The 22758-nt window shown below is 38.9% G+C and overlaps 1 protein-coding gene across 1 annotated transcript in view; it reads left to right on the plus strand.

Moving 5' to 3' along the window:
* The window catches only part of grid1a (glutamate receptor, ionotropic, delta 1a), a 355831-nt gene that overhangs the window by 314237 nt on the left and 18836 nt on the right, over positions 1-22758 (plus strand). The window contains exons 11-16 of the mRNA XM_042502252.2: positions 2148-2309; positions 3355-3474; positions 14861-14962; positions 17094-17291; positions 19044-19374; positions 21794-21932. Coding sequence (XP_042358186.1) covers positions 2148-2309; positions 3355-3474; positions 14861-14962; positions 17094-17291; positions 19044-19374; positions 21794-21932 — 1052 coding nt within the window. The remainder of the gene's footprint in view (positions 1-2147; positions 2310-3354; positions 3475-14860; positions 14963-17093; positions 17292-19043; positions 19375-21793; positions 21933-22758) is intronic.

Genomic DNA, 22758 nt, shown 5'->3' on the forward strand with positions numbered 1-22758 from the left:
TTTATTACATACAAATCTACTTTAAACTAAATATATATTCTAATTTAAGAAAGCCTAAAACAATATAAAATATTTGTTGATTAATTACTGAGGTATCTGGGGGTGTACTCAGTTTATAATTATGTAAGTTGAAACAGATTTGGATGTTTAATATGAAGATTCTACTATTTGCTTTTTATTTTCCTTATGTAGTTTGAGAGACATAATATAAGCCTAGAAAACAAGCCAAGTCGGCCCTCCGAGCTCATGCATGCTAACTATGTTAACGCCACATCAAGTAGCACAGTTTCAAGGTGGACGCCCAAGATTAGTGAAACCAATTCAGCATCTGATCTAATCTCTCCCCCTCTGTTCCTGAAATGACACTAAATACTGGCCAGAAAAAAGGCTTTCTGAAGATATTACATTTGTAGAAATGAGCCAGATGCAAGGTCATAATAATCGTGACCTATGAACACCCATTTGTGCCAAATTTGAAAAAATGTCTGTCTGTCTGTCCTTTAGTCCCAGACGAACAGACACAGCCTGAAAACAATAACGCCTCTGGCCACAGCTATCATCAGCATGGAGACATAAAATTGACTGCTTGACTTGAACAATCTCATTCAACTGAGGTGTCTCCAAGTGATGATTCAAATCTCCAACCTTTAGCAGTCAGCTCTAGAGATATCACAAGCTTAACAGAGGCTGCCATTGTGGAACACACTCTGTGCTCTAAAAGAGATTATGCTATCTATGATTTGCATTAAGGATTTGCCAACCAGGAACCCAACCTAAGGTAAATTCTGTATGATGATGAGAGTCAATAAAGAAAGCTATGCCCTTCAGCACCATCAAAGCTCTGTTATCTATTTAACACAATGTAATTCCCTTCTTTGGGTCGTCGTAGTAACCTTTCTCATTCTGCCATGAATTATATTCTATAGTGGGTTATAAGCATCTCCTTGCACCTCTTAGTCTTTTCTTTTGCTCAATCCATCTAGAGTGCAATGGCTGTGTTCCCTGTAGCTCTATTGAAATGTTCATTTTCCTTTTTATCCATACTCCAGACAGATGGCAAAACCATGTGGCGTTTGCACCCACAGTTCTCAATAATTCACATGAAAGAGGGTTAAATATCGGGTAATGGCAGTTTAAGCATTCATCAGAATACTTAAAGACTGAATACTGCTCTTCCTCTACTAATCCCCTTCACACGCCGCCGGCTGTGGTGTAACCTCAGATATCCACCGCATTGCATTACATCTGGACTTCTGACTGAGTGACCTTGAGGCAAGTGAACTTGACTTGTGTGATGTCTTACCACTGAGAGGCTTGGGCTGAAGTCTAAAGGTGTCATGAACTGACTGCCTGGAGTGGCAGCAAGTATTGCTTTCATGGATCTCCTGCAGTGGGAGAATTTGACTTGACTTGACCCAGAGGACCTATCAAATCCACTGTCACACCGAGACAGGAGGGGTAGACATGATTCCTGACAGGGTGCAGGGCAGTAGGAGGGAGACAGTTGGATGGATGGCAGCTCTGAAATTCATTTGACGGAGGATGATTGAACCAGAAATAATTTTTGTTTTGCTACACTCTTGGTTTCAGATCACACCTTTGCCTCTTTTTGTTATCTTGTATATCATTTCACCTGCAGCAGGGAGCACAATCCCATACTTGTTCAACAAATCAACCTCAAAAAGTTTCCTGCAACCAAAACATGTGGACAGTCAGAGCAAGGCTGCTGCTGACTTCACCCTTTTATCTTTCAGTGTTGTTGTAACAAAGCAAAAAACTGTGTCTTCATTTTGACACCAAACGACAGCCGTAACATTGACAGACACGATACAAAAAAAGCTGCTCACCAGTTGTCCCAATGCTTTCCCATCTCTCTCCAAGCAAGGAGACAAGCTTTTATTCCCCACTGAGAATTTTTTATCTCACCATCAAACCTCACAGGATCTGGCTGAAAGACAAGTGCTTTTGTGTCACTGCCTCATTCGCAATGGTTCACCGTGGGGCTGTGTGATATTTCTTGAAGCCCAGAAAAATAATATTTGTTTTGTTTGTTGCATACAGAGTTTCTGTTCTCTGTTGTATGGCACAAACAATAAAAAAATCTGAGAATGCATTTGTTGAAATTGCTTGTTTTTCTCCCCCAACAGGTGTCCAATCTCTACCTGTATGACAGTGTGTTGATGCTCGCCAACGCCTTCTACAGAAAGTTGGAGGACAGAAAGTGGCACAGTATGGCCAGTCTAAACTGCATGAGGAAGTCCACCAAGCCGTGGAATGGGGGATGGTCTATGCTGGACACCATCCAAAAGGTATGATGATGAATGATAGATTCTACATAATCAAATCATAAATGATTAAATTAATATTTATGTACAAAAATGCACATCTAAGGATTTATTAGAAGCATGAGCAAGTAGGTTTATACAGTCAAAACAGGACTTTGGAAAATCAACGAACTTCTGTGATCCCTGCTGGAAGAGAGATTTGAGTTTGGTTATTTTAAAACTACCCTAAAGGAAGCTGATGATTAAATGTGATCTCCAGGTTTGGTCTTAGGATGGAGTCATGGCAGATTTTGGACTTTGATCTCTTAAACCGAACATAAACTAAAAATAAATCGATTTGATTTCCGTCAAAGTTTATACTTTTTTCTTTTTGATAACCTCATACTGTACCTACAAGCCTGGTTGAAAGAGTGCACGAGCAATATTACAAAAAGAGGTAGGTTTTGTTTGAACATTGGATGAGGGTGAGCGTATTTTGTGCATCAAACACTATATTTCCTGCACTCTAGTGAATGTTTTTGCACCAATGTCTGTGTTTTATGTATCAACATGGTGTTAATGTCTTAATATTTGTTAAAATGTAAGTTCTCTGCTATGTTTTTTTTCTTATTGAGGGGGATCAAATGCACATGCTTTAAATATTAAGAAGTATGTTTCACTTGCACCACCCCCCAAAAAATCTACACCTATAGATAAATACATAAATTACATGGCATATTACATGGTGAACAGCATTCAAAACTTCCAATAATAAAAAAACTGTTTACCTTGATAATATATCACATTCTAATCTTAAACTGAGTTTGCCATGTTTTACAGTGCCACGTTTCTAAATCTGTTTAGCAATAATTTGCTAAACAGAAGAAAGTTAATTAAATCTATGAAAACACTGAATTTCATTATATTGTGATGATACATATAATGTACAAAGTACTCTTTCGCATGTTATAATTAATGCTTACAGACTTCTTTCTTTTCCTTTATCCACAGAAACAAAATAGAATTAAACCACTATTATTGTATTATTGTGACATCTCACAAAGTAACTATTTTCTGGTTGTTGCTGCAGGGACGGATCAGTGGCCTGACAGGAATGATGGACTTCCGTGCTGAAGGATCTAATTCCCATGTGCAATTTGAGATTCTTGGGACCAGCTACAGTGAGACGTTTGGAAAAGATGCGAAACGAGTGAGTCCAAAATATTTTATATACATAAATGCTTTGTTTACTTTTCTGGTAATGACATCTCATGGGACACTTGCTAATCATCTATACTTGGATGTTTTATGGAAAATGTGACAATGGATAATTATGAAATGTAAGTTCGTTTTTTAAAATTTTGTTAAAAAATGACTAATAAATCTACCTTCTACTTTCCTTCTTCTACCTTCTTATGAAAATTATGAATTACTTGACAATTATTTTGCCTTTTCCAGTAGCTCAGAAATTCAGCTACATTGGTCCATTTTCTGCTTCTTTCAATGTATCAGAAATAACCATGTAGCGGTGCTATTTTTCTGCATATTATAGTCCACAGCAGGGTGCCCCACCTTTCCCATTTCATAAAGTCAAGCAACTGTGCCATGTCTCAGTGATATACTGTATGCATTAGACCACATACGTTTTTGATGAGAGACTCTGCACAGAACTTCATTTTAGGAGCTTTTTTTGTTGGAAGATGCGATTTTGCACGGACTTACATAACTGTCTATTCCTTAGGTGTAGAGGAAACAGCAGATGCTGTGAAACTGCAGATTAAAACAGCTTTTCTTAGACATAGTTTCGATGTGACCACTTACTGTGCGAGAAGAGAAATAACAGTAAAATTTGATTTTTTTCCCCATTTTTCTCAAAGCCCCCCTGCAAACCTTTTAAGTGGAGATACTCAATTCCAGCCCTTAAAAACTGATATCCTGGAGGTCTTAGTTAGTTTCTAAAAGTATATTATCCAGCACCTGAATGGTGTGGCTGATTAACTGCCAGGGAGGTAAAAAGACCTGCAGGACACCTGTCCTCAAGGATCAGAATTGAGAACCATGTCTACCAGAAATCCCGGGGGTTGACTGGAGTGCAGGCTAGGAATGAATACTGTACAGAAAGGAAAGGCTTCTTTTGTTTTTTGGATGTGCAGTTTTTCATAGACCACTGCTTTTCAATCCTAATCCTCAAGATCCAAAGCTGTGTTGTTTGTTTTTGTTTTTTTTCCTTTCTTTCTGGGGTGTTGGGTGAATGCAATTAACTCACTGGTAGTACTGAATATCAGCCGTACTCTGATATCCAAAAAGCATGACTACAGGGCTTAACATTTGACAGTGAGGTGTCAGGTATCAGGGTGCCCTCTACTGGAGCTCCTGAAATAACCAGATCAGTCTTCTATAATCTTCCATTTCACCACACCAAACATCCCTGCTTCAATCTGCCTGAGAATTAAAATAAATAAAACGGGTGCTTCTTGCTATTAGCTGTAGGGTGTGCAAAACACAACATACTACTGTCGCATCACACTGTTGTTTGATCTGTGGTTATGCGCTGAGCATCGACATTTTAAAAATAACAAGCAGGCTACGCACATGAGCTGACCGTGAAGTCTTTACTGAGAAACATGTCTGATCTCTTGAGTGTTGCAGAGCTGAAGTGAGATATTGAGAGCATTATTTATGCACTCTTCTTTAGCTTTAACGTGTTTGTCGCTGCAGATGTCCTGATTCAGTCAGGGGACTTCTTGCAGAATGAAGAGGAATTGAGTTTCTTGGCAGCTTATATAGAGCAGGACTGACCAGAAGCAGTAATGAAGATTTAATCACCACTCAGCCTAACTGAAAGCATGAAGCCAATTCATCATAATATGGCCATTAGCATTAGCCAGGAAGAGACGTGCTACACGCAGAGCCATGTGTTTACACGCACACAAACACAGGAACATGCATACGCTTTCATGTCCACCAGCAGAGTCACACATTTAGACACAGCGAGACACAAACACAAGCAATGGAGTCCCAAACATGTTTTGTACACACTGTTTTGGATCTCAGACTTGGATGCAGCCAGGCAAACAAAAAACAGAGGCCAGGGTGCGCACTAACATGTGGGCACTTGTATCTCAAAATCATTAGAGGCAGAAGGGGACAGCAAGGCCAGATAATGGGATGCCAAATGCATTTGGTGCTGTTGGTCATTACCTGGCATGTCTGTCTGTGTGTCTGCTCACTACTTGGCAGGACCATTTACTGTGAGAAAATGTACCTTTCCTCTCTGTTTGTCTTTAATAGGATGTTTATAGATATACATTCAGCATGTTTGTTGCCTCGTGTTGTGTAAAACTGATGTCCATCAAGAAAAGGCCACACCATTACATGGTTTCCTCTGCAATGTTCTATAATGACGTTATGTTTGTGTTTTTTCGAGAGGAGTGCGACAGTGATTGCATGTCGTACTCCGACCCCTCCAACCCGCATCCACCCCGAACAGCCATCCTCATTTTGTCCCTCTCTCTTCCCTCTTATCTTTCCCTTTCATCTCATCTCCCATCCTCTCCTCTCCAGCCCCTTCTTCTCTTCCTCCCTAACCCTTTCTTCTTATTTTTCAGCCCTGGTTTCCTCCCTCTCCATCATCGTTTATCTGCATTCAGTCCATTTTCTCCCCAGCCTGATGGCTCTTAGATGAGGCGTCTTTCTGGTTAGAAACTGTAATGAAGACTGAAATACTATTTCCTGGATGGCCACTGTGAGTTTTCCCCACCATCTAGTGCTGCTGCAGAGTGATCGATGCTGTTGTTGTTGTTTTGGTTTCCCAGTTTGCTCTTATTGATGTGTCAGCTCGTCTCTAAGCAGATATTGCTAATGACTTCCAGCTTGCACAAAGCTCTTCATAGGGAAAAGTCAATTCATTTGAATGTAATTGTTCCTCCTAGCCCAGCATCTTGCATGCATCATGCAGTAGTTATCTCTCACACATGTCTTCAGCAGCAGCGCTGGCATTATTGTATTATTCAAAATCACATTTTTTTGGACATTGTTCTGTTCTATGACAAAAAAAAATATCATCCTAATGCCGTACGTCTGTTTGATGATGTGCACAGCCTCTGAAATAGGCAGCTTCGATTTCTCCTCATTCAATTTTCTGGTAGCAAAATGCGTGAAAATACAATTTGCACAAAAGTGCAATGTAGGGTATATAGAGGCCTCACACATGCCGTGTGATGGCATTTCTAGAAAGCCTAGCCTGTGTTGGAAATAATATATAGCCCTGCTGTGTGAGACATGTGACATTGCCATTAGCCTTAGAAATAGAGGAAGTGAATAACAGCCTCAAGTTAAGATTGTCAGTACAATGTGTCAATTTAACAGTCTGGATATTTTTGTTTATTCCATTTTCTCCCAAGTGACCAACATGGCTCTCTCATCAGCATTCTCATTCTGACACATCTGGTAGCTAGATCCTTTCCGTATTAAAGAACAACACATGTGCAAGCATCTATCCACTTCTGATTGCCAGCACTGGCCCAAAACTTGTCCAAGCACAGCTATCTGGAGCTAATTCTCATCCTAAATAAGCCCAAGTCCATATCCAAAAAACCTGGCCAAAGCTAGCAGGCATGAATTGACCAGAGCAGACTCACATCAGCCAAGCAGCTGACATTCAGTTGCAATCAGCCATGCATTTGGATGATAGGACAGATCTCTCTTATTGGCTATCATCACCCCTTCAACCAGTGATAGTAGATATATTTGGCAGTGGGGATGAACGTCATATAAGCTCCATGAGCCCTGTTGCATGTTGCGTCTGCAATCTGCAGTCATTCTTAGCTGATGTAATCGCCCTGTTGCTCAACTCTATTTCTCACTGGCTCATGAAGCTGAAATGGCATTAAGTAGTCTCTAAGGGTACTTCTCTTTGCCAACAATAGATCTACAGGGAGTTGATGGGGCTGTTAATCAAATGATTAATTTGCCAGGCACTGAGATTTCTAGCTTCAGAAACTTATTTCTGGCTCTTCCATTCTTTTTTAAACCTTTACTTCATGCTGGGATTTTCACCTGCAGCAAGATAAAGCACTATGAGGCAGCAGCTAGTATTTCACGCGAGCCAAAAATATTATCATTACTCTATTTTATAAATTTGCACCATTATATAATAATAAATCCATATTCAAGTTAGCAGTGTGGAAAACAGTATTAGACTGGTCAGGTTATTTTGCCACACATACTTAAATGACAGCAGCGCTCTCTAACATGGTTACACTATAATATGTTGAACTGTAATTGCATGCGAATTGCTTTTTCTCACAGCCTGCATACAAAGGAAAGCATTAAAGTAGCAGTTCCCCACTTAAAGTTATTCCTACTGCCACACTGGCAAAAGTAAATCTTCTTGAGTTTCAAGTAATTGGCTGAAAAGTGGATGATTTTTCTCCATATGCCTTTAATTTATTCATTCTCATGTGCTCCAATCCATCCTGAAAACAATCCAACAAATGTTACCAACCTTATCATCATCCAGTTCAATTAAAATGCACATCACCACCTACAGTACCTGCTCTTTGTTGCTCTCACTTCATGACGTGCAGTAAAAAATCATTTTCAGGTCACAGGTGGTTAAGATAAGTTGAAAGCAAATTCAGTAATTCCCTCTTGTATGACAACTGGCAAGTCTGCATCCTTCTCACTGGTTAGGTTTAAAAGCACACTAATATCCCACTATTATTCTGAATATGACAATATTCGTAATTTGATTCAGGTTATATAAACAGCATATTCTGTAGGGCTGTACCGTACTCAGAATCACATCAGTCAAATCGGATTTAGCTGTTCAATACAAATATTCTACCATTTGCTTGATTTTCCCTACAAAGTTTTAAAGTCTAAATGTGCTCCATGGGACTCAGTGTGACAGCGGCAGCGCATAATATAGTAAACAAGCTAACAGCGCTGATGGTTACAAATGCACAACAATATTTTTTGCAGACATGAGATATCAACAAAAGCCAGTAGCATTCTGCTTTGGTATTCTGAATGAAGCCTTTTTTTTTAAGTAAGCATTTTCCAGTAAAGACTTCTTTGGACATATACACATTTTTACACAAATTTTAACATATACAGCGTATTCAGATTATACACTTATAATCTTATACATATATATAATATTATACAGCTATATTCAACATCAAACACAGTTTAAGTGTCAGACGCAGTGGCTTGGTCTGTTAAAGCACTGACTCATAAACCATGAGATTGCAAGTTCAAGTTCAACAGAATGTCGGAAATATGCAGAGTATCCAGAGGTTTGGCTCAGTGGGTAAAGCAGGTGGTTAGTGTGCCTGAGATTGCTGGTTTGAGTCTTATGTAGGACAGGTGACATTTGACTTTTAAGGCATAAATAATATAATATATCGGCTGATGTATCTGTCTGCTGATATAAGTCATCAATGACGTACCTTGCAACGAATACTTAGAACAGTTAAAAAACACACAATTGTCTCCTTTTCTCCAGAACTTTCATACACTGAATACCGAATTTTCCCTCATAAGGACTTAGTTGACTATCAGCCTGACTCGTACATCACTGCCAATACTGCGTCAAGGGAACGTCAAAAATGTGCAAAATGTGTGGAGGTTTGGCTCAGTAGGTAAAGCAGGTGGTTTGTGTTCCCAAGGTTGCTGTTTCAAGTCTTATCTGGGACAGTTGATATTTGAATTTTATTGAATAAATAAAATAAAATATCGACTGATATATTTATCTGCTCTGCTGATATAGTACCTTGCAGCGTTTACTTAAAACAGTTAAAAAACACACAATTGTCTCCTTTTCTCCTGAATTTTCATACACTGAATACTGAATTTTCTCTGCCAAGAATTTAGTTGACTATTAGACATATATATATCAGCTGAGTTTTTGACAGACATCAGAATGAACATCAAAATCTTGTGAAGTGTCTGGAGGTTTGGCTCAGTGGGTAATACAGGGGGTTAGGGTGCCTAAGGTTGGTGGTTCAAGCCTTGCTTGAAACAGATGACTGACTTTTGATGACTGATGAAGTTGGGTTAAGAGACAGGAAAGTCAGTTAAGTTACAGGCAGTTGGGTTGTGTGACAGGAAATTGTGGTAAAAAACAGGAAGTTCGGTTGAGAGACAGGAAAGTCAGTCAAGTTACAACAAGTTCATTTGAGAGACAGGTAAATGAGTCCAGTACGTCATTGATAACCTACCTTGCAACAAATACTTAAAACACTTAAAAAACACACAATTGTCTCCTTGTCTCCCAAATTTTAACATACTGAATACTGAATTTTCTCTGCTAAGAACTTAGTTGATTATTGCCCTGACTCATACATACATACATACAGTCGAGTCACTGCCAATACTGAATTTTCCGTTTCAACGCCATATGACCCTTGTATCAGCAGAGCAGAGCGGACAGATATATCAGCCGATATTTTATTTTATTTATACCATAAAATATCATATGGCTGTATATTCATACAGTTTAGACACTTCTTTATTAATACTATGAAGGTATCAAAATGCTCAAATCACAAAGAACTGCACACAGTCTTTGCTCTGAAACTGTGGCTGTCAGGACCACTGTGAAGGTGTGATTTCACAACTATACCGTGATAATGCAGAATAAATGCAGAATAAATGAAGGCACGTAAAGTTGAGTGATATATTGTTTTGGCCAATAAATAAAGTGAAGTGGTCCCAAAACTGGTAAAACCAGTATCGGCAGATGCGTCTGTTGAAATCAAGGAATATCGGCCTGACTCATATATCAGTCACATTTTCGACAGACGTCACTGCCAATACCGAATTTTTCATGTCAAGAACTATGTTGATTATCGGCCTGACTTATATATCAGTGGAGTTTTCCACAGACGTCATTGTCGATACTGAATTTTCCATTTCAGCGCCACATGATCCTTATATTAGTAGAGCAGAGCAGACAGGTATATCAGCCAATATTTTCACTCTTTTTCTACGTTTAAAAATGTGTAAAATACCTGGATATACTGGCCCATGGAGCACAAGTAGAAGAGATTAATTGCAGTATTTTGTGCTGCTGCATGAGGGAGTTGAACTGCCAACCCAGTAGACTCCAACCAGCCATTTTTCCCCTGCACCACATGTCAGTTATCTATACTATTTTGGATATTCCCTTTATCTTTCACATTGAGACAACAACCATTAAAAATCACTTGTTCCAAACAAGGCTCGAACCATGGACCTCAGAGACACCAACCGGCTGTCTAATCCACTGAGCCAAACCTCCTGACACTTCAACTGACTTTGACGCTCTACCAACACTCATACTGTTCTCTTCTCGACATCTTTAGCTGGAGTTCCCCAGTACCCCGACATACATTTTGATTTCACTTCATCTCAGTTTCTCTCTTTGTTTCTTTTTCTTTCTGTCTCTTCTACTTGTTCAGGTTTTTATTCTTTTATTCGCTTTTTCTAACAACGTGGTATAGAGCAAATCCTGCCTCATATCGCTTATTAGAGTGATCGACTGGTGCCATGCTGGCCCAGATTATCTCTGGTATATCCATCTGGATGAGTTATGTCTTGTTTAAATAGGCAGCAAATAAGGCAGACAATTACATTGTGACATATATGTTTAACACACACAAGCACACTCCGTCTTGTCAATCCAGTTGGTGTGTCAGACAAAGGAGTTTGGGTCAATAAGAAGCTTGGCAGCATGATGGACTTGTCAATATGTAAGCACCTGACGAACTGAACAAGCAGAGGAAAAGGAGGAGGAGGATAGTAGTAACTCGCTCAAACTACAGTTTCATGTTCATAATGATGTCGTTTAAATGGGTCCATGAAAGAGAACAGAGTGCTTTCTATATGATTTTTAGGCGATACTGTAATTGAGACAGTTGCGGCGCTATAATCGGGAGTTATTTGACTTCCATCCCTTTGTCATTTTCAACTGGTCATTGGCATGTCCTTTAGGGATGGATCTAACAATTATTTTTTTATCGATTATTTTTTTAAATTGATCTGACTATTATTTTTTATTACTTGATTAATATAACAATGAATTTACTGAAAATAACATTTTAAAACTTGTCATACGCTGCAGGGCATTATTCCCCAACAAAAAAATAACTGGTAATCTGTGTTTCACTGTCTGATATAGTCTCTTCAAAATAAAATGAATGCAAGAGCTTGTTCCGCTCAAACAAAATGAATGTAGTGCAATCTACATTTAGCAATCTAACAGCAAAAATAAATAAAACAATGTAAAACTCAAGTCACTTTCAGGAGGAGTAACAAAACAGTTACTCTTTTTTACAGTAAAAAAACTCAAATCTAGCAGTCCAACAAAACAGCTTACAATAAAATTAGTGCAATTTGAATAACACTAAAACTTTTCTCTAATATAAATAATTATAACTAGTACACTCTTCAAAATAGTCCAGCCATAACTGGACCTTAAGGCATACCGCTGACTGCTGATATGAGTGCTGTATTTTCATATTTATGAGCACATATTCCACTTATTTATGGAGTTATACATGCTCCTGCACAGCTGACAACCCTATCCTGTAAATGTTTCAAAATAAAATGCATTGTATCAGCAACTGATGGCATTCTGTCCACAGACACACAGTCATATAGCTTTTGTTTTAAAAGGGAAGCAATGAAGTTGAGGTAAAACATTCATCTTTGTATTTCCTCATCTCTGTGACAGAGAGAGACTTTAAACTGCAGTATGAAGAGGTATAGAGTTAACAAACGCGGGGGGTCACGTGTAAAAAACGGCGAGTCACCATTTCTGTGCAGCTAACACGCAGCACAGACACGCGTGATAAGCGCTGCTCGGGCGAGCAGTGTGCACGCTCTAACCTGATACACGAGCGCCGAAAAAAAAAACCCAACGCGCTCGGCGCTGCTCACGTTCTCATGAGGCGCACTGTGTGAAACAGTGCGATGCATCGACGTACGTAAAATCAATGGATGTATTCACGTAATCGATTACGCAGACGCGTTGCCCCAGCCCTTATTTTCTTAGCCCCATTACAGATGATTATTTTATGGAACTGACCATCCTAATAATTAACTAAACAGCTGCCCTGTTATTTTTGTGAATGGGATACTCCCAAATCTCATTAGCTCAATATTCTCCATTGTACTGTTGGTTAAAAAAAAAGCATACAGTTACTGGACGAAACAACTGAATGTTTTGATCTACAGGTAAACATTTAGAGACTGATTGCTATGCATATTTACAGGAAAACTATCAAAAACTTAAATTTACAATGAGCCGACACTTCAAAGATAGAAGCAAGAAAAAAAATATTTTTAAAAGATTTGGTGTCACGAAAAAAATCCTTATTTCTTTCATGTATCATTAAGCATATTTTTATATAATACATCCATCCTTAGTGTAAATATGCACTGGGTTTCAGCATCATGTTCTTGAAAAGCTGTTAATCAAAGATCACTGTGCGTCCAGTGAAGTGTTTCTCGTTCATATGCAGGCGGTTTGGCTCTGTTGTATGTATTGTTTGTGACCTTCCCAGTGGCGTGCTGGTGTGCAAAGCTCTGTGAAGTAGAAGTGTTCCTCTTTAGTGTTCTTCAGTTTACAGAGCAGAGATTGCTCCGTGTTTTTCACTGAAGACGAAGTTGCTCATGGAGAAAATAGTCCCCTGTGAGGCAGGCAATGCAGACTGACATTTTGCCCCTACACACACACACAAACACAGGCTGGACACAGTCGCATACATCCACAAACACAGATGAACAAGTGAACAAATACAGTTAGATTGCGCAGTACTTGCCAACAGAATTGTCTTATTGTCATATAGACACATTTTCTGAGTAATGTGCAGGGCAGCAAAATCTTTAAGGTGAAAAAAGGATACAAATACACTCAGCAATCTTACAGTGAGCAGCTCCATGACTAACTGATCTTCATATCATTGACATGCACACAGCAGAGAGATAAAGACGCTTAGAAGGCACATTTCATGAGTGACATCCTAAATGGGGAGAAAACAGTTTGTGTACGCCCACACGAGCTGGGAGGTCATAAACATGATTCACTAGAAGTTTGCAGTAAAGCTATACATAGCAGTGTAACTCTCAAGACTGAGTGTTTGGAGGATCGCATGCTCTGCAGATGGTTTGTGAAGAACAAAAGATTTACCAGTGAAGTTTTTGCAAGGCTCTTTCATTTTCTCACATGCCTCTGTTTCATTCACAGTTGAAAGCCTTTGTTTGCCGCCTTGTGTATCTATAGTAATTGTTTTCTCTTGATTGTATAATCTTTCTCCTTTTGCAAATGGTGACAGAGATTTATGTTTGTTCATTTTGTTTTTCTCATCAGTCTCTACTTGTAGCCAAATGGAACATCTCAAAAAATCAAAATTGGGTGGTTTTTCTGTTTGTTTGTTTTATTAAATATAAAGACAATATGCTCAGTTTTTTGGCTCTGATATTTCCAGGCTCAAACCCAACTGCCTTATGTCCAGTCAAGTAAAATAGCAAAGGAGCCTCAGTATTTCATGAAGCAAGAGTTTAAAGTTAAGTGCAGGACTTTTGATGATATCTTGAAGCTTAAAAATTATTTCTACTCCTGTTCACGGTTTTGATCTCTGGTACCTTTTTCCAGTTAATATTGAATGAAATGTCCAAATCTATCTTCTCGAGGGGCCAAATCTTTTAGCATTTTGTATAAGCCTCCCCTCACTGCTGAAAGTGAGTCATATAAATGGCCTATTAAAATTCAGCTGCCAAAATGAGACACGTGTGCCATTTCTCCTATCCAGAAATTACCTCGTTTGAACTCGAGCTGTGATATATTATATTTAGTCAATGGAAATAGCAGGTAACAAAATGTAATTGTGATACACCCTGTCAATCAGGAGACAACAGTGATCCAAAATAAAAAGCCAGACTTACGAAACCAAAATGCAAAATCTCTCTGGTTGTTGTGGAGTGTAGTGTGCGTCTGTGGGGATGTGGCACGTGTGCTGCAGACTGAGGTGTGCTCTAGCCGGAACGGCCTGTTGTTGGCCCTGAGCCACCATTCTTGTCCTGTCAGCTTAAATCTCATTGACCACTCCAAATGGTGTGTCATATCCTTAAGAATCCTTGTCCAGCTTGCAGCACTGATTAAGAATTTAACAAACATCAGTTTGACAAACTCGAGACATCGCTCAAAATGTTGATGGTGTGGAATGAGAGTTTTGAAGATGAGGGATAGTTTAGATTCAGTAAATAAACTCAAACTGATGTCTGAAATTTTATGTTTTGTTTTATTCTGCAATTTTTACATGATGAGTACAGCTCTCTCAATGGTGGAGCTCTAACAGAAGGTCCTTTGAGCACACTAATGGCCGAGGCTTGTTGTCTTGGTAACCAGCTCAGATTTTAGCCATTGGCCACGCAGTGTTTAATGACACCACAGTCTGCATCACAAAATAGCTAATAGGATGATAACTTCACCTATAGCTCACTCACTTTGTTATTGTTCCCTTCATTGTTTATTAATGAGATGTTTGACACATTTGTCATTTTTATCTCTTTTCCTCATCTTTATGATTTTTCTTTCTCCCTATTAGCTGGCATCTTGGGATTCCACTCGTGGTTTGAATGGTAGCCTAAAGGAGAATCGGATAGAGAGCGGTATGCAGGGAGTGACGCTGAAGATTGTAACATTACTGGTAAGTAGTGGGAGTACACTGAATGCATTAACACTTGACCTGAGTAGGCAAATGTCTGAGTAAGAAAACAAACACCATGGTATAGAAAAAAACACATAAACACATTCATTAGGTTATTTACACCCATAGGTCAAGAAATAGTTTCCCTATGAAATACACATTCAAATTAATGCTGTGAAGTCTCTTTTTAAGAGACGAAAAAAGTTTTTTACTCACTGATAAATTCTTTGCCTTGCTTTCTTGACGATCGGCCGATGTTTACGACACTCAACATAACCTGCAGATGTTTCACAATAAAACAATGAGTTTGCATTAAAAGTATACAGCAGCAATCAGAGCAAAGCAGACAACAGGAGGGCTTCTTACAAAACAGTACTTCATGAATAAAGTCTGTTTTTAATAATAGCCTGTCCTAAAGAAAGTGTATCTGTTACCTCATTTGTGTTAAACACAACTCTGATCACTCTTTTAGACTTTACTGTATCAAAGAAAAGGTCCACTGGGTAGGGCGGCGGGTAGCTTCATTCACAACATTGACATTTTAAATCTACACAGAGTGTTGCACAGTTTGTTTTTTAATATTATAATATTATATTTATATTATTATTATTATTTATATGTCTATTCATTCTGTTTAAACAGTATTTCTGCACAGTTGCAGATGAAGATTATGTTACTCTAATATTTTTGGTATTTTACTGTGTGTAGAATTAGATTTCCAGGGGTGGCTGCGTAGGATTGTTTCTCATAAGGTCTCATAGTATTCTCATTTTTAGGGGTCATACTTTGGGTTTCTACAAGAACATGTTTACATGCTTTGATGTAAAAAAAAACAAACCCTAAAACATTATTTTTCTCATACTGTCATCCTCTGTCTGAAACACTTCTATTTAAAACACCTTCCCGAAAAAAGCCCAGTCTGCTCTGATAGGTCAGTGCTTCAAGGTCTTCCACATCTGTGCTCTTGGTGTCTCTGCACTGTCTTTGCAGCTGGGAAATGACTGTAACGTCACTATAGCAGCACTTTCTACATGTATGTGGTATACTTGTGAAATCACACCTTCACAGTGGTCCTGACGGCCACAGTTTCAGAGCAAAGACTGTGTGCAGTTCTTTGTGATTTGAGCATTTTGATACCTTCATAGTATTAATAAAGAAGCTTTACCTGGACATGGGAATCTGACTTTGCACAGTATGGGATCTTTAAAAAAAAAACCTCAGTAGAAGCTTTGAATGTAAAGAAAATGTCATTCAGTACAGCCCTACTACTAATTGAAGTGAGCTCTTATCACAGGATGGTGGTGAACTAACAAGGGCAACACAGGATCTTGTAAAACTTGACCTCTTTTAATGTACAGTACTTTAAACTGTTTGCTCATACTCACATAGAGGAGGGAATTTAAGGTCATCTTCTCCATCTTGTTCTGTGAATTTAAAGAAACGAAACACCGTTAAAAATCAATCTTACATTGCAGCAGTTTTTTCAACTAACTTCACCAGTTCTAGCAGCTAAAGTCACTTCCCTCTCCCTCTCTTCATTTTTCCTCTTCTTCACACATGATTTACCTGTGCCATATTTATTCACGTAAGTTCTGCTCAGCTCTCTCCTGGCACCTCCTCACTTTATCAAACCATTTGCCCCTGTCCACTTTAACACCTCCCCCTCTCTCTTCTCTGTCCCTTCCCCTCTGTCTTCTTCAGCTCTCTTTACTCCTCTTTCATCCATTTAAGTCTGCCCTGACACTTTCAACCCATAAAGAAGAACCATGGTTGGGTGCAATAAATTTAAAATAGCAATTTCCACATTGATGAACCATAGCAGTTGCCATGGCACCATGTGTTACAGGTCAACAGTTCCTGAGGAAACTATTTTATTAAGATGAAGTTTAAGTCAGATCACCTTAGAAGCTCTTCATAAAGGTGTCATCCCAAAGTTCTTAATATGACTGAATGTGTCCTCACTTCGGTCGCCAATTCGGCCCCGAGGAGATTATGGTGCATCTTGATAAATGACATGCTTGTGATTAAGTGCACTTACCCTTTTCCAGAGCTTGAGGATAAATCGAAAGCTTTGAAACAAAATCATTTCCAGTGATGTTTTATCCACAAAGTGCCATTTTCGTTCAAACAGGAAGAGCCTTTTGTAATGGTGGCGGAAAATATTCTGGGCCAACCCAAGCGATACAAGGGTTTTTCCATTGATGTCCTGGACGCCCTGGCCAAGATCCTCGGCTTCAAGTACGACATCTACCAAGTCGCGGATGGGAAATACGGCACAGCACTCCCTAATGGATCCTGGAATGGCATGATTGGAGAACTCATTGGCAAGGTTGGTGTGTTTTCTTTTTATCTCTGTCAATCAATGTCCAGATTTTAGTCCAAATCATTTTTTTCTGGGAGACAGGCCACATTGTCTTGTTTTAAAATTGGATTCCAATTATAGGGCTCAGTAAAGTGGAAAAGATTAGAAAAACATTGCATGGGCCAACAGTCTATCTGCACATCAGTTTTCTCCTATGGGCGACATCACAGATTGATTGAAATGGGTCTGATTTCTGCTTTTTGGAGGGACATTGATACAGTTTGACACCTTGACAAATGCTGCTGTGGACCATAATGGTAATGGGATTTTAACTCCCTTTGATGGAGATAGAACTTAGCATATTTTTTATTACATAGTGGCTAAATAAATTACATAGATCTCAGATTTAGTTTGTGAATTTTTCATGAAAGCCACAGTGTTTACTTCATAACGACTGTTATAATTCTTTTGAGAATTTAGGACATTTTTTTACTTTGAGGTAAATGTACTCTCACCCATATTTTTTAACATAAAATAGCAAGATACTGCTGTGTGGAAGTAAGACAGACTTAAATCCAAGATCAGCAAGAAAGCGCTCCAGAGTCAAAACCTCCATGAAGGCCTAATGATCTCCCTGGTTATTAAGTTCAAAGTCAACAACAAACTGAGTCGATGACAGAATAGTTATATAAGGCAAAGTTTGGCGTAATAATGATGAAAGATCATTGTGTCAGCTAAATCAAAAGGTTTTCCTCCCACTGAGAGCATGGAGGTGCACAGAGAAAATGTCTGTCTGTGTTGACACTGAGATACATGCATTTTTAAAATGGAAAATCTTGGCTGAATGTTTTTTTTGTGGGAAAAGCATTAGTGCTAACAAAACCAATATGTTTTCTTCTTCTCGGCAATGAAAATGCTCACGCCAAATTTTCTCCCAATTTTACCATTACCTCTGTAGACATTGCAGAAAACTTTAGCCTGATGGTGTTTCTAGATGGAAGACAAAGAACAAATCATATTTCCTGGTAGAAGGGCGAATAAAATGTGATGGAGGCTCATTTGAAAACTGAAGAGTTTCTTTCAAAAGTTTGCAAGTTTCTTCTAGTCTTTGGAGTAAGCCATAAGTTTTAAAAAACTTAGTCACAAACAATCCATCCTAACCTGGAGAACATGGACCATTTTAGGGAGTTCTAATATGCTCAACAACATACGAAAGACTTAATAACCCGGATGCACGACATTGGATTTTTTGCTGATATCCGATGCCAATCTAACAACTCATTTGGTCCATAACCATATCCAATATCATTATCTGCTCTCTTTTAGAAGATTATGCAACTTTCTTTCCTAAATCCCCTGCCTGAATATACCTCTTTATCTGTATGCCTAAAAGCCAGGTTATCTGTTTTGATCTGTATTTTTATTTATTTATTTATTTTGTCTCTTTGTTGGTTTAATTTTTGCCATATATATTCTTCAGACATACTTCTATCATACTTGTGTATCTTTCAGATATGTTGTTTTATTACCTGTTCTGTATCATTAACCTGATGTTTTGTGTTTGTTCACTTTGAATAAGGAAGAAACAAAATTGGTTTGTCATCTCTGCAGAAATCTGCATGTTGGCTGATTTCAATATTTAATTTTAAAGCCAATATCAGCTGATACCAATGAAATGCTGATATTATCATGCATCTCTACTCGTGAATTTTTTTGTTGTTTTCAAAGGAAATGCTATTAAGTGGCTAAAAACGGGAACATTTGACTGTCCATCCACAGCGAGCTGACTTGGCCATATCAGCCATCACCATCACCCCGGAGCGTGAGAGTGTGGTTGATTTCAGCAAGCGCTACCTGGACTATTCAGTGGGAATCCTGATGCGCAAGTCAGAGGAGAAGATCAACATTTTCTCATTGTTGGCGCCATTTGACTTGGCAGTGTGGGCGTGCATTGCCGCAGCCATCCCTGTTGTGGGCATTATGATCTTCCTGCTCAGGCGCATCCAGGCAGTGCGCTGCCAGAACAATGCAGGAGGCCATCCGCCGCCTTCTGTCTCCACCTCGCTTCAGAGCGCCATCTGGATCGTCTACGGTGCATTTGTGCAACAAGGTGGGTGAAATAGTTTGCATCTGGCCTCGACAACATGCAAGGACAGCAGCCACAAATCATGTGTAACTATATATATATAATTACACATGATTCGTGTCCCCCAAATCATACACCGATTCTTTACTACTGCAGTTAACACTTTTCTGTTTGAAGGTGTGTTAACTGATAAAGTCAGTGGCATTGTCAAATAAATTAAAACCTGCCTGCTTTTGACCTTCAGCGTTATATCAAATGAAGACAAGCACCAGTTATGCACTTATTAAATATTCTACCAAAATCCAAAAAGACAAAAGCAAAGAAAAACACCAAAATCTACTTCAAGGGATTAGGACAGAAGATTAAAATAAAAAAAGGGGTCCAGTCATTGAAAATGTACATGTGGATGTCCGTGTACAACAAATGCTGATTCAGTAGTGAGTCAGTTTGAGGCACAACGCCCACCTTAGCATTTTCTAAAGGTGCCCTTGTCAAGGAGGACGCCCCATCTTTAGGTCTGGTGGTGATCCAGGTATGTCCAGTTTGGATAAATGACTACTTCAGCAACTGATGTTAAAGCCTGAACAGCATCTATCAAAGTCTGGCACACTGCCCATGAGCCTTTTTTAACCCAACACCCACTATATTTCAAGAGAAGCTAAATTCCATGTCTTTCCTCTGCCTCTTTATTTTTTCCCTCCTCGTTTCTGGCTCGCATTCCAACGTTGCCACTTTTTGTTTCAGTCAAGTGGATTGCATTTTTTTTTCTGGGGATGACGTAGGTCCCTTTGATATGGATCTGACTGCAGATGCATAGTGTGCCATTGTCAGAGAGCATAAACTTGGCAACCGTATCCCCCACAATGATTTCATAATGATATGCCAACACTTGGCTGGGTTTTGTTGCATGTTCATGCAGACTAAACTACCCACCCACAGACACACTGACTTTCCTCACTGTGTTTTTCAAACAAGGACTGCCATGCTTTTGTTCCATAAGGAGGTCAGGGAGAGGTAGGAAATAATATGAAGCTGTCTCTGAGAACTGATGAAAATAAGACTTTTTCATTGTGATCAGAGAGTTAAATCAGTTTGTTTCAAAGATGAAAGAGCCTGCACCACAGTGGACGGCCGCAGCAAGATCTGGTAAAGTTTCAAGATGCCCATTTCACATTCGATGACCTTACAGAATCAGTCAAAGCCATATGTAATAAAAATGACTGATGGCAGAGTGCTATGCATCTGACAAGGCCTTCGTTTTTTTTTTCTCCAAAACTGTCCTAAGGGCGCAGCTGTGTTGATTGTGACACTTTCAGACAAATATGTTTTCATTACATTTCACACTCCTGAATCTCTCAGATGACATTTCTATGGCTTAACTCTTCAAAATTAGAACGTGTGCTGACATTTTTCTCATGCACCTCATAAGCTGTTGGATATTTGGAGAGAAAGAGTCGGTATGACAGAGAAAACGTGAGGATAGAAAAAGCTAATGTGACGAACGGGTCTTTTCCCCTCAAAGAAAACAAGGAAGGGCAAAGGATTAAAGACACGAAGGAAAGAACATTAAAAAGACAAGAAGAGGAATGAATATTAATGAGTACTACACTCTTTGATGAAATTGGATTGGGATGTGTAATAGAATATAAAAGTGTGCAACTAACATTTCTGGGTAGTGGTTTGAATACACAAAGCTCTTGGGAAAGAACTCAGTAATTACACAAAACCATATTATGAATATAGTCGACTACTTCAGTGTAACATGCAAATATGAGTATTATCTTAGAAAAATTACAACTTGCAGCAGCTTAAACACAAAATGGGGGGTACTTTAAAGGCATGTAAAACTTAAATGTGTATGTTTCAGTTAAGGAATATCAATTTAACATTTTAAGGATGACAATTTTGATGACCTGGGACATATTTACAACCTCGAGAAAAGAGCAGGGTTGAAGCATCACACGTCCCTTTTTGATGATAAAATATGACTACATTGTACTAGAACAATCAATTTTCTTAACAGACACACACCAAAAACGGTAATGTCTGTTTTCTTATCATGTTGACCAGTCTCCTTAAAGCTTGCAGGGAGGAAATACAGGGGGAAAAAAATCACAGTTACGTAAAACATAATGCATCAAGATGAAAAGCCTTTCTTTTCTTGGCTTTCTCATCATATAATTAAGTGAAACTTATAAAATGAGAATAAAATGAGACCACAAGATCCCGATAATAATAAAGCACGCCTACAGGTTCTGGATGCATTAGCACGTCTTCATGAGATGTATGACATATATAAATGTGCTAAAATTGGTTCGCTCCGCATATTATCTTTTGGTATTTACACTAGAGCAGTATAAGAGATGACTAATGCTTTACAGTAAATAACCAAGATGACGTGTGCTGTTTTTATATCCATGTGTTTATTTCTGCACCTCCCCAGGCAGCGACTCAATCCTGGGGTCTGTGGCTCTGCGTATCGTCATGGGCAGCTGGTGGCTCTTCACCCTCATTGTCTGTTCCTCCTACACAGCAAACCTGGCTGCCTACCTCACCGTGTCACGCATGGACAATGCTGTCCGGTAAGACACAATACCTTCATGTTCACACTGTTTGAGCTGAGTCAAATGCACTTGATTCTCTTATTGTGGATCTTCAACACAACAGGGGTTTTAACTAATTTATGCTTGTTCATGTGTTTTCAAAGCACACATGTACAGTATACGCCTACAGTAATGGTTAACAGAGGAATAATTTAGGACCTGTCATTCTGTGATATTTTACCTTGAATGTCAAAAACACAGAAATTACACTTTTTGTGTGTCATTTCTTTCTTTGTTATTATTTTCACAGTAGGAATAGTACATTCTATAAACATGTTTTTTGGCACAAATCCCATTTCAAGTCCTTACACTTGTGTTTACCTAAATCGTGACTGAATATTTATCTGACAAATCAAACCTACAACTGTAGCCCCCTAAATTTGACACAACTTATTTTTCATAAGTGCAAGAATGTGACTCCCGAAATTGACATGAAGCAATCTACTAGAGAGAAGATGCCTCCTTAATGTCATAAACAATCTTTGGCTGAGTAGACACCTGCTGCAGGAGCACATAAACCCTCGGCCAAGTTTTTATTTTGGCCTGGCATCAAGTTACTCACGCAGTTACCGTTAATTGGCAACAGCTGATATGACCTGCAGCTGGTGGCGCCAAACGTGACGGCCAGCCTTGACTGAAATGAGCTTCTACCTGAATGTTTTGTACTCTGAGTTTTGAAAAATTGAGAGGATAAAATGACAGATTTGTTAACACGGGAACCATGCCAGCTCAGGTGCCAAAACGGAGTCAATCGCTAGTGCAACCAAATCAATTTTCACACACTTGAATTTTCACTCTTATATTT

The sequence above is a fragment of the Plectropomus leopardus genome, chromosome 13 (assembly GCF_026936395.1).
Source record: "Plectropomus leopardus strain MGB_pleo_1.0 chromosome 13, ASM2693639v1, whole genome shotgun sequence".
In the NCBI taxonomy this organism is placed as follows: domain Eukaryota; kingdom Metazoa; phylum Chordata; class Actinopteri; order Perciformes; family Serranidae; genus Plectropomus; species Plectropomus leopardus.